The sequence below is a fragment of the Typopeltis vanoorti genome, chromosome 15, assembly GCF_054136105.1.
Source record: "Typopeltis vanoorti isolate ZY-2024b chromosome 15, IOZ_Tvanoo_1.0, whole genome shotgun sequence".
Taxonomy (NCBI): domain Eukaryota; kingdom Metazoa; phylum Arthropoda; class Arachnida; order Uropygi; family Thelyphonidae; genus Typopeltis; species Typopeltis vanoorti.
Window position 1 is genome coordinate 64,751,517 of NC_143563.1, and position 12,554 is coordinate 64,764,070.

General features: G+C 34.6%; 1 protein-coding gene across 2 annotated transcripts in view; it reads right to left on the reverse strand.

Moving 5' to 3' along the window:
• Positions 1-12,554, reverse strand: part of LOC150098826 (cilia- and flagella-associated protein 410-like) — a 95,436-nt gene that overhangs the window by 78,888 nt on the left and 3,994 nt on the right. For both annotated transcript variants that reach the window (XM_090405604.1, XM_090405603.1), the window contains exon 2: positions 527-679. In XM_090405604.1, the coding sequence (XP_090261730.1) occupies positions 527-606 (80 nt within the window). In that variant the 5' untranslated portion in view covers positions 607-679. The remainder of the gene's footprint in view (positions 1-526; positions 680-12,554) is intronic.

Below are 12,554 nucleotides of genomic sequence, written 5' to 3' on the forward strand. Positions count from 1 at the left end.
TAAGGGCATATTCCATCATACTTTATCATTTAAGTATTTTTAATGCTTTCTGTAAGCTGCTGATATCCTTCCTATCTAGTAATCCATACCATGGGACTGAACCTAGTATTCTCCTCAGTTAGTCATAATTATCAGTTTATGTTAAAAGTATAATTTTGGGACAGAAATATTGGATTAAGAGGAGATAGAACGAATTTCCTATTTTCTCATTAAAATAATGGTTTGCATTATGAAAATTTTACATGATGAATAATCTCATAGAACAAATTAATTTTCTTGTATAGGGTTCTGGGTATACCTACAAGAGTGTAGGTGTAGATATACAATGATTTTAAGACCGATCTTCAGAAAGATGCACAGAATTAATGCACAAGAAACTTGTTTGCAATATTAAGAAAAATTACTAACAAAGATTTTTTTTTCCAATTAAAATATTTAAAATAACAAAAGCTAAGTTAGTCAATATTGGCTAACTTACCAACATTAGATTAGATTAAATTACCAACTATTAGATTCATTAACTTACCAACAGTTCAGTTTCCTTACACTATTCAGATCTTGGGCCCTTGTGCGAGAGAGAACAATATTTTCAGTGAGAATTGTCATTTTCCCTCTCTCTCTGTGTCATAGAATTACTTCACAAACTAGTTTCACACAGGAAGAGGGTAGCATTGTTAGACTAAAAATAAATATGAGAAAAAAGCGTAAACATCTCTCTCTTTCTGTATACAACTGTTAGAATTACTATGAAAGAATTATTAAATGATATAATGAGCAGTAATAAATATTCACAAAAAAGAGGTATGATAGAAACATTTAAGCTACTTAAAGGATTTTATAGGGTTAATACAAAGGAATTTTAGTTATTCACAAAAAAAAAGGTCCCAAGGACAAATGTGGAAATTACAGAGGCATTAATCTTTTAATAACAGCATCTAAACTGTATGCAAATATCCTAAAGAACAGACTAATTAAATACACAGAAAATTATTTAGAAGAAGAACAGTGTGATTTTATAAGAGGGAGAGGATGCACAGATCATAGAAAAAAGAAACAAATTTAATCTTCCCACTTTCCTTCTATTTATTGACTACAAAAAAAACCTATGATAACTTGAACAGAAATCAACTCTGGAAAATATTACAAGATGATAAAATACATCCTGAACTAATTAAAGCAATAAAAAGTCTATACAAAGAAACAAAAATTTGCATCAGATTTGTAGGTGGAACATTATCAGAACCTATAACCATAAATAAAGGAGTGAGTCAAGACTGTAGCTTATCCCCAATTTTATTCAAGATGGAATTAAACTAACAAATAATATACGGCTAAATACAATACTTCATGCAGATGATCAAGTACTAATTTCAAATTCAGAAGATAACCTCCAAATTGCAACTAACCACCTAAATGAAATAGCAAAAAGATTTAAAATGAAAATCTCTGAAACTTAAAACAAAAGCTATGGCAATGTGTGGAAACACCATTCAAAAAGTCAAAATTATGCTTAATAGAACAAGTTACGGAATTCAAATACTTAGGAAATATAATCTGACAATTCAATACTGATTCACAATTGGAAGAAAGACTACAAATTTACAACAGAATGAATGTGCATAATTAAAACAAAGTTTGGAAAACAAACGATTAAAGAAACTCAACTGAGATTACATAATATGACTGCTAAAACATCTCTCAAATTTGGAAGTGGAGCTTGGATTCTAAAACAAAAAAACAAAAAAAAAAAAGATTGGAAGCAGCACAAAGAAGTTTCCAAGACCTCTCCTGGGACTCATTAGATTAGATAAAAGAAAAACACAGAAATAAGAGAACAATTACATACAAAACACATCATACAAGAAATAGAAGACTACCAGCAAAATTGGTTACACCACATAGAAAGAATGAATAACAATAGGATTCCTACCTACAGGAGACCGTGGACATCCAAGATTAAGATGGAAAGATAAAACTCATCAGCAGAGCAGGAACAGGACACAAAAAGCCTATACTTAAATTGTTCAGACAACAAAAATATGAAAAATATTTCAAATAAATAAAAATAAACACTGTATGTGGTGTGGTCACAGCTAAGTACTCTAACTTTTTAACTGTTAATTGAAAGAAAACTGAAAATTAATTTTATTAATAATTCTCATACACAAAATCAAGAAAATGAAACAATTTAGGTTCATTGTAATAGAAATATATATATATTTAAACTGATTATGATAAAACATTTACAAATTTAGCAAAACGATGCATTTTTTTATTATTAAAAATAATTTAAAAAATCTACATTTGTTTACTGATTTTATGTATGAGTAAGCACTCTCTAGAGTGAACTACTCTTGCTAATCTCTTTTTCTGGCACAGTTATTCAAATCTTATAAACTAGTATTACTGCTTAATGAATGAAGTCACTTGTCCTTTTACTTAATCCTCAATTTAACATGACTGATTACTTTAAAGCATGAAAAAAAACTGCAATGCATAGAACAATGGAAATCCCTTATGTGACCTATCACAAGATCCTAAAAAAAATACCCTCCCCCCCAAAAAAAAGACTGAAAAAGTAGCAGAAAACTGTAGTAAAATTTATAAATTTTATATTTGGTGTCTGGAGTACTCTAAGTGACCATGTTATGAGATTAGCATTAATGCTGTTTATAATTATGCCCAAAGCAACTAAGGCAAAGGAGGCATTAGCCTATTGTCAGCTAATAACAGCTAACTAACATTACAGGACACTCCTAAAGCTCAAACTGATCACTCTGCCAACTTATTGACGACCAACACATATGCGTTTGAATGATAGCAAAAAATCAAGTGACTAACGTTGATGACAAGTATGAAAAAACAGTAAGAAAGTGATACCAGACTTGAGAGATGATTTGGTGAAAATAAGGTAAGAGTTGAAGCAGGTGCAGAGTGAAATCAAAATATTGGTGGATATGAATGAAAGTGTGGAAGAAAAAACAAATGAAATATGACCAAATGAAAGAAGTAATGAATGATGTGAGAGTGGCATTGTATGGGATTCCATTATTGGAGGTATGGTTAATGAGAAGGTGCACAGAGTTTGCTTTCCAGGAGGGAGAATAAGGTTGATTGAGGCTTTGGATGTGAAGAGTAAGTGAGCAAGAAAGTTGGTAGTGGTAGTAAAAACAAATGGTTTGGTAGGCAAGAAGGAGAATGTGGGAATGAGATCAAGAGGTTATTGAGGAGAGTAAAAGATAACAGCATGGTAAGAAAAGTAATTCATGTGTGGTATGACAGTGATGAACTGAAATAGCAAGCAAAGGTCACAATGGTGTATGGCAGAGCTATGTGAGAAGGAAGGAGTGCAGTTTGTGAATGAATAGGATGAGTTTGAGGGACGAAGATGGAATTGGGATAGATTGCATTTTAATGGATTTAAATGCAATGGAAGAGGCTGTTGTTTGAAAAGATAGTAATGACAGACGAACAAAAGATCTGAAGTAATATTATATGGAAGAACAGAGAAAGGTTTGGTATTTTTTGTAACTGAAATTTAATCTTGGTTATGCACTAATGATGCAGATGGTTTATGAAAGTTGTTAATAGAAATCACATTGCTAAAATTGTAAGAACATCACAACAGAACAGAGTATGAAAGTATGATGAGGACTTTGACATGCAGAAGCAAAGAGGTTATGGTTCCCTCATATAAGGTCAGGCAGGATGCATATGAACTACTGTGGACAGATATAGTTGCCTGGATTTATATTACAGAGGATCCAGGGAAGATTTACTAAGTTAATTTCAGGTCTACAGAATGTGGGATATGAGAACACATTAAGGCAATGTAACTTGTAGAGTCCTGTGAATAGGAGGAGAGGGGATATGACTGAGATGTATAAGTGAGGGGCTGTTACCAGATTAATGTGAAGGAGACTTTTCATAGAGTAGAGGGACAGAAGGGTAGAACAAGAACCATCCCTTGAAGCTGTATAAGGAGGATGCGAGCAAGGGAATGAGGAAAAGGTTCTTTGCATGGAGAGCGATTTGTGAGTGGAATGCATTGCCTGAGAGTGTGGTGAGTGCAGAAACTGTGAATGGGTTTATGGCATGGTTTGATGATCTTTTTACATGAGCGTGTGCACCTCTTGTGATGAGTCTTGACTTCATGGAGATCTGATGTTAATAATAATAGTTTCTCACTATGTGTATGCCGTCATTACTGATATGGTAGTTGAGCCTTTGTTGATTATGTGATAGTCAAATTAATAAGAAAATTTTCATTATTTAATGTGTTTAAATAATGTAAACAGAAACCAATATTTAAAGATGGAAAAAGTGATGTGGAAAACTTGATGCTTAAAATTTTTTTCACTTAGTTATAACTTCAACTTGCCAAGAAATTATATTCTTGTTTATTCCTTTATCCTAATGTGAAGTCATTAGCCTCTATATACAAGTAGCCTAGTCGATGAAGATAATTCACACACAGATAATTCACACACAAATTTTATTTGCTTACACTTGGATAAAAGATTAAATATATATTTTCAAGAAATTAAATATAATTTCTTGGCAAGTTTCATTTGGAGCTTAAAACTAAAATGAAACTGAAATTCAATGATGTATTAAATAAGATGGAAACAAAAGTTAACTGTGCACTGTTGATGCACAATAAATATCTAGATTTAATAAATCAATTTAAAAAAATTTTAAAGTACTGAAAAGAAGGTTCCTTGATTAGAACAACATTATGATATTCTCATCCTTCAAGGGACATAAAAATTGTTCCAATGAAAGACTCAGATACCAACATATATCACGTTGTATGATATCATTATCAACGCATTATAAATCACTAAAGACCTGAAGTTTATATAACATCCGCTTATCAGATGGTCATGGAAATAGAGATAGAATGATTATGGAATTAAATAGGCTATACAAATAATATAGGCATGTTGCACTTCTTGTTTTATGTAAAAAGATAAAATATAAAGCAAGAAATGTCTTTATAAAGGCATTTCAAGCCTGTCGGTAGAAAAATCAAAGTCAGAATAAAAAGAAAACTAATTTAAAAGAATGAGAATAGGCCAAAGAGCATTGAAGTTTACAAAAAAATACTTTTGCTTATGCTAGACTTCCTGAAACTTGATGGAAAAACAGACTTGAGAAAATAATAAACAATAAATTACACGATAATCACAGCACAGTAAACCCTCGATTTAATGGACTTAATAGGGGTTAAGGGGTGTCCGGTAAATCGTGAATTTTTTAAAATAAAAATATCTGTAACATTATACTGCAGTTTTTAACCATATTATCACTGTAATAACAAAAAAATTGTTTTACACATAATTTTTAACACAATTTTCACACTTTTAGATAAGTTAATGTTCGATGTTGAGGTGCTTGGTTTAGGTAATCCTGCTTTGAAAACACTATCAAGTTTTTTTGAACTTTTGAATTCTGCTTTTTTTTTTTATAATTAACTCCCTAAAATTGCAAAAACGTGTGTAATAAAACTGCCGCAGAAAGTCACGCCACACTACAAAAGAACTAATTACAGTGCAATTGGTGTAATCAAGTCCAAATCATTCGCCGAACATGTTTTATTAGCGGTGACTCATTTATGTCGGCTACATTACAGTGTTTTTCCAACATATGATGGCCTATTTGCCAAAATTTGTTAAAAATAAAAGGAAATTAAAAAAATAACCTGTTAATTTAATTATAAGCAAATCTTGGTTAAAAGCATTTTAAAATTAACAGGGTGTTAATTTTCACATGTGACATACGGACCAGAAATTTTGTCCGTTAAATCGAGGGTTTACTGTAATTAACTTTAATGAAACAAAAGTACGGATATTTCGTACTGATAATAACAGTAATCATCAGTGTGTAGAAACAAGTAAATCAAAGAAACAGGAATGCCAAGTACATACAGCAGTCGATGGTTTACCAATTAAAAACTGTTGCCGTGTGTTAGAAATTAATATTAATAAATAATATTATTAAAAACTACTTTTGATTGTTACATAAGATGAGAATTTCCCAAACTGTTGGGAGAGAAAGACAATCGTTCCGATTTAGATTTGGCTGATGTAAAAGGGCTTCGCAACTATTTTTGAAAAGGCGTTCCTATTTTAACCTGCTTCTATGGAGAAGACAAGCTTCATCACTGGACGGTGTGTTTAGTGTCCATATTATGTTGTGCCAGACCATTGAGGTTTCATATATTTGATATAATACTGATGTTCATTAATTCTTTTTTCCATAGAATAGCCTGTCTGCCCAAAGTACATTCACAGGTATCATCTGGTAAATGCCAGCTAATGATAGAGGTGACTGTCTTTTGCAGATGGCAACAGATGAGAAATTTTATTGATAGGAAAATATGTAGGAATGAGATGATACTCCTCCATAATGCTACCAATCAGTTCAGAGATTGTGGGATAAAAATGGGAATAGAGTGACTGATGCAGAGGACATAGTGGAATTGTTCAATGAACACTTTATTGGAGTATTTCATCCTGGAGGAGTAAATTTTAATACTACAGGGATAGGGCAGGTTCAGAGCTGTGGGACTGGATGGTATTTTACGAGTTTTGAGAGAATGTGCTAAAGAACTGACAGCTCATTTGACCTGGCTTTCCAATGAAAGCTTGGCTATGGGAAAGGTGCCGGAATGGAAGGAAGGTAAGATAGTGCCATTGCATAAGGGCAGTAGCAGACTGGAAGTGTCTAATTATAAGTCAGTTTCTGTGTCATCAGTAATTGTTAAGATCTTGGAGAAATTGGTGAGGGACCGTATACAGCATTGGGCAGATGAGGGTAATATTATCTGTGAGGGTCAACATGGATTTGTTAAGGGGCATTCTTGTTTTAGTAATATGCTAGCCTTTTATAATAAAGTGACAAGAGTAGTAAATGAGGGAAAGGCATATACTGCTATTTTCTTGGATTTAGCGAAAGCATTTGACATGGTGCCACATGATAAGCTGATATTTAAGTTGCAGCATATGGGTTTGGACATCAGAGAGTTGTGTATGGTGGGGCAGTATCAAGGAGGCAGAAGGTTACAAGTGGGGTCCCACAGGGCTCAGTACTGGGAGCTATATTGCTTAACCTTTATATCAATGATTTATATCATTGTCAGTGGATTGCAGGGGGATATTCAGTTGTTTGCGGATGATGTGAAGCTTGGAAAGATTATTAGTAATAGTACAGATGTGGTAGCCCTGCAAGAAGATTTGAATAAGCTAGAAGTGTCCTTGATGGGACACTTCATACTCTATTGGAGGAGTTGTACTGGAGAAAGTAGGGGAGACAAGAGATCTGGGGTTGATGATTGATAGAAAACTGAAATTCAGGGGACATATTGCAAAGATGGTGAAGCTAACACAGAGGATTGCTGCAATACTGAGAAGGACACTGACCTGCAGAGATAAAAGAGTTATCATTCCGTTGTATAAGACCCTGATCAGACCACACTTAGACTATTGTTCTCAGATTTGGTCCACAGGATTTGAAGGGGATAAATTAACTGTGGAAAGGATACAGAGGCAGATAACAAAGATGGTTTCAGGACTGTACAATGTTAGCTAAGAGGATCGGCTGAGGGAATGTGGAGTGCAGAGTTTGGTAGATAGAAGAAGGAGAGGTGATATGTGATTGAGACTTTTAAACTGTTGAGAGGTGGTTACAGGATTGACACTGGGGAGTTCTTTCGGTTGGACGAACAGCAGGAAGAAGTAATGACAAGGGGCCATCTCTCTAAGTTACAAAAGGAAGCTGCGAGAAAGAGGTGAGTAGCAGTTTCTTTGCATGGAGGATGGTTGAACTGTGGAATGCATTGCCTGATAGAGTGGTGAGAGTGAGAATGGTCAATGAGTTTAAGGAGGTTGATAGACTTTGTGTTTCCTAGAAGGGACCTCCCATGATGAGTCTTGATAGACTGTGTTTCCTAGGAATGATCTCCTGCGATGAGTCTTTTGACTCAATGGAGGCCTAAATAATAATAAATATAAGGGATTGGAACCCTGCAGTCTGTTGAAGAATCCTGAGGTGTTGGAGCATAGGAGTCATTATCTGCTGGATTTGATTAGGGTTGTAACCATTAAATTCCATTAACATTTTAATAGTGAGAAGTTCTTGTTGTAAGCTTGAGGGAGAGGAGCACACATTATGTGCTCCTATTAATTAAAGACTTGATAACACCAATTTTTTGAGAGGTGTGATGAGCAGACTTTTGAAGAATGCATCTGCAAGTAAAGGTAGGTTTTTAAATACCAGTCGATAAATTACTGGAGGTTGTACACATAAGAAGGATGTCCAAGAATGGCAAACTACCAGCCATGCGTGGGTGAAAGCTATTGATCTGTTGTAGGAAAGTGGCAAGTTCGTTTTCAGAATGAAGCCAAACAGCAAAGACATCATCAATATAATGAAATCAATGAGAGAGTTGGGGATGAATGGATGCAAACAAGGTATCTTCCAGATGGTTCAAAAAATAGTTTGCCAAAGGTGGAGACAGAGGGCTACCCATGGCAGTGCCTTCAACTTGTCTATAGACAAGTTGAAGGCACTGAAATATCCTTATTCTATAACAAATTCAAAAATCTTTGCAATATCAGGAGGGTAATCATCATATAGTAAAGATAATGGAATGTTGGTAAAGTGGGAAACAATGTCAAAGCTGACTAACAAATTCAACTCTTGTATTTGAATATCCTTCATTTTTCTCAAGAAAATGTGTGTGAATTCATGATGAATGATCTGGATTGTCCAGTACAGGCAGTTAATAAATGTGACAGAAATTTAGCAATTCTATAGGTAGGAGAGTCGATACAAATCACGATGGGTCTTACTGGATAACCTTCATGAATTTTTGGGAGGCCATATAAACGAGTTCTTCCAAAATGAGTGCGCAACTTGTCCAAAGTATTTTGATCCAAACTAACAACTTCATCAAGCAGCTTATTCGTTTGTGTTTTTGTAGGGTTATAACTAATTTCTTGATAGGTGGAGTTATCCTGTAAAATGCAGTCTATCTTCCTCTCATAGTCAGCCTTATCCATTACCACTACAACTTTTCCTTTATCTACTTTCGAAATAGATATATTGCTCTTTTGTCTTAATGAAAACAGCGCATGGGTTTCAGCACTAGATAAATTACATGGAAGTAATTTGCTTATTAGCTATTATACTTGAATAAATTGAAGATGTTTTTTTTTAAATTCACAAACACCAAATTGTGATTTGGTGTTTGAGAGGAAAAATGACTTTGCCTAAAAACATCTCCTAGAAAAAGTGTCTTCGAATAGTTTCTACGCTGCAATCAAATGGTACAGATCAAGGTGTTTCGAGATACATAAGTAAAGATATCAGATGAAGAAATGTTTATGTGTGAAAAGAAATGGAACGTGCAAAGAAATAAATGCCTCTTTTCACACTATTTATATTAATGTATATTTATTCTTATCTTCGTTTGTATTCACTGGATTTAAAAATTTATGAAAGTCATCTCTTTATTTTAGAAATATAATGAACCATAGTAGCATTTCCAACCAATTTTTTTTTTTCTACTTCAGCTACTTTTTTCTACAGAATACTTAGATTATTTCATAGCTCACCTACATAAAGTATTTAGAGTATGAAATACAATTCTTATTTCATACTCTTTAACTAAAATGAATTTTGAGTTTTTGAAGGACAAATACGTTAGTCAGTATGTAATAGGCATGCAGCAATAAAGAGTCTTGAATCTGTTCATTCCATTAAAGGATGTTATTATAAATGGAATGCTGAATCTCCCTCCAGTTGGCAAGAGTGACCATGAGGTGAATATCATGAGATATTCCATGACGAAAGGATATATGTAGAACTACCAGAATAGCAATTATGGAAAACTGAGGAGGCAAGTTGAGCTAAAGCATGGAGTGAGGAGTTGAATTTAAAAAAAAAACAGATCAATGGAATTAGCAGTAATAACTTGCATGAGAAGTGCAAAGTAAGGTGCAGGCAAGTAAGATAACTCACTTAGTAAGGATGATAGCAAAAGCTCAATGTGAGGAGCAATTAGACAATGAGTCCAACAAAAGAAAGAATGATTATGGGAGGATAATATTAGTAAATGAAAATGGTGGAACAGTAACTAATGCAAAGGAATTTCATCCATTCAGGCAATGCAATTTGCATAGCTCTGTGGATAGGAGAATTACCAAATCATACATGACTGAGGTATATAAGTTGGTAAGGAATTGTTACCAAAATAATGTGGGAGATTTTTCATAGAATGGGAAGGCAGATTGGAAGGATATGAGGGAGGGAAGTGATCAGCTGGCTTTTGTGTTGGGTTGTTGGTGAGTGGAATTCATTGCTTAAGAGAATAGTGAGTGCAGTGCAGAAAAAGTGAATGAGTTTAAGGTATAGTTTAATGAGATGTGTGTGTGTGACAGCAGGACCTCCAACAATGAGTCTTCTGACTATGTGGAAGTGTGATGATAGTAATAATAATTAAACTTAATACAAGAGTTACAGGACTTAACTAGAGGCAACATGCAAAGTAGTTTTAAAATGGTAGTCGTGAATGATTTCGTTAAGGGAATAAAGGAACAGTAGCAAGGATATAAAGAGGAAAGCAGAGGATTGAAAAAGACTGCAGGAGAATATCTAGTCATCTAACAAGAAAGTGGACTTTTCACTCATTCCATCTTAAAAGAAGATTACTGGAAAAAGGGTATACTGCATTATGATGTAGCATTTATAGCTACTGTCATGTCAAAGTGAAACATCAATTTGTAGATATATTTAAATAATTTTCACAGTTTACACATGTAACAAAAAATATGTTGAATTCAATTTTTTGTAGATGATACCCTTTAGTGACTGACCAGATATGGAAGAGGAGAAACTGTGCGCCCTCTTCTCCCATTAATCTTTCGACAACAATGCACATTACAGATAGCCCAGATGTCTCTTCTGTAAGCCATCCCATTCCTTTGGGTTATTATTACGGGCAGCTCCAAGGAGTCCTTAGACTCATCGAGGGAGGCCCAACATCATGTCAAGAACAACTATTCAACATTCACACAATATCTATCATACTTCACCTTGAACTCATTTACAGTCGTGGCCCAAAACAGACTCTGGCAGTTTATTTCACTCATTTACCACTCTCCAAATAAAAAACCTAGCTCTAACATCCTTCTTAACCACACTCTTACGAAGCTTCCATGGATGGGCCCTAGTCCTCCCGCTACCAGTCCTATTCTCAAAAATATCTTCTAAATTAATCTTATAGAAACCCTTCAGTAATTTGAATGTCTCAATCATATCACCCCTTTTCCACCTATCAACCAATTTCTGCAGCCCACAAATCTTCAACCTGTTCTCATAAGGTTCATTCCATAGTCCTGCTATTATCTTGGTCGCTCGTCTCTGGATCCTCTCCACCTCCTCCCTTATCTTTCATTTCATATGCCAATTTCAGCTTCCGTATCCTACTTATATTCTGGCTATTTTTTCTTTCCTTAATTATGCCATCCACAACTATCCTCTGCAAGCTTATGCACCTGGTCTCTAAGTAAGTCCTTATTAGCATGCTTTTTCTAACTATCAGATTGTTTAAAATGTAAAAACTGAAGGCAGAGACAGCCAACTTTAACAAACAGGAATGCTCTACATATATAAGCTCACTATCTGGACTAGCAACTAACTAAACAGCACACACACACACACAAGGCACTTTTATGTTTCTAATTTTTATTCTTCCCATGAAGGCTCTAACAAAACTCCTGATTTTTAAAAATTTTATTATTAATCAACAAGTAAGGATATTATCAAAGAGAATTCAACAGCTAACTTCTGCAACACCTGGAGACCCACCAACTAATCAGTCACCAGCAATGTGGATTCTGCCACTCTCGATCTTCTAGCCCTCACCACCCACCTCTTGACTCGAGGAAAAATTCATAGAAACTCGCATACTCGTTCTTGACATTTCAAAAAAGCATTTGATCAGTTTTGACACTGGGGCTTACTTAGCAAACTGCCATTCTGTGGTCTGTCTTACCACCCTCTGTATCTGTTCTGCAAACTTTCTCATTGATCACTCACTAGAAGTTATGGTGGATGACTTCCACTCCTCAAATTTCCCCACTAATTAAGGAGTACCCTATGTTCTGTACTTTTATCTACTCTCTTGCTCCTATGAATAAAATGACTACTCTCACAGAATTCACATCCTATCAACTAGCTTCATAGATGATAGTATACTTCATTCCTCCTTTTCATTTGACAAACTTGTAGTGCTCTCAAGATTCACCACGACCAATGTCCCAAACTCCAATCCCTTAGCTGTATCTCAAAGAGGTATGGACAACCTTGTAGACTTCAATGCCACAAAAACTCAGTTCTGTCTGATTTCTCTTGCAAGAGCTCACATCCCTTCCCCTAAACCTTCATTAATAACCTCATATCCAAATATGATCAGATTTCCCTTCTTGGAATGACCTACACCTCCAACTTTTCCTGGCACAAACACATCTCAACCATAGATTGCAGCT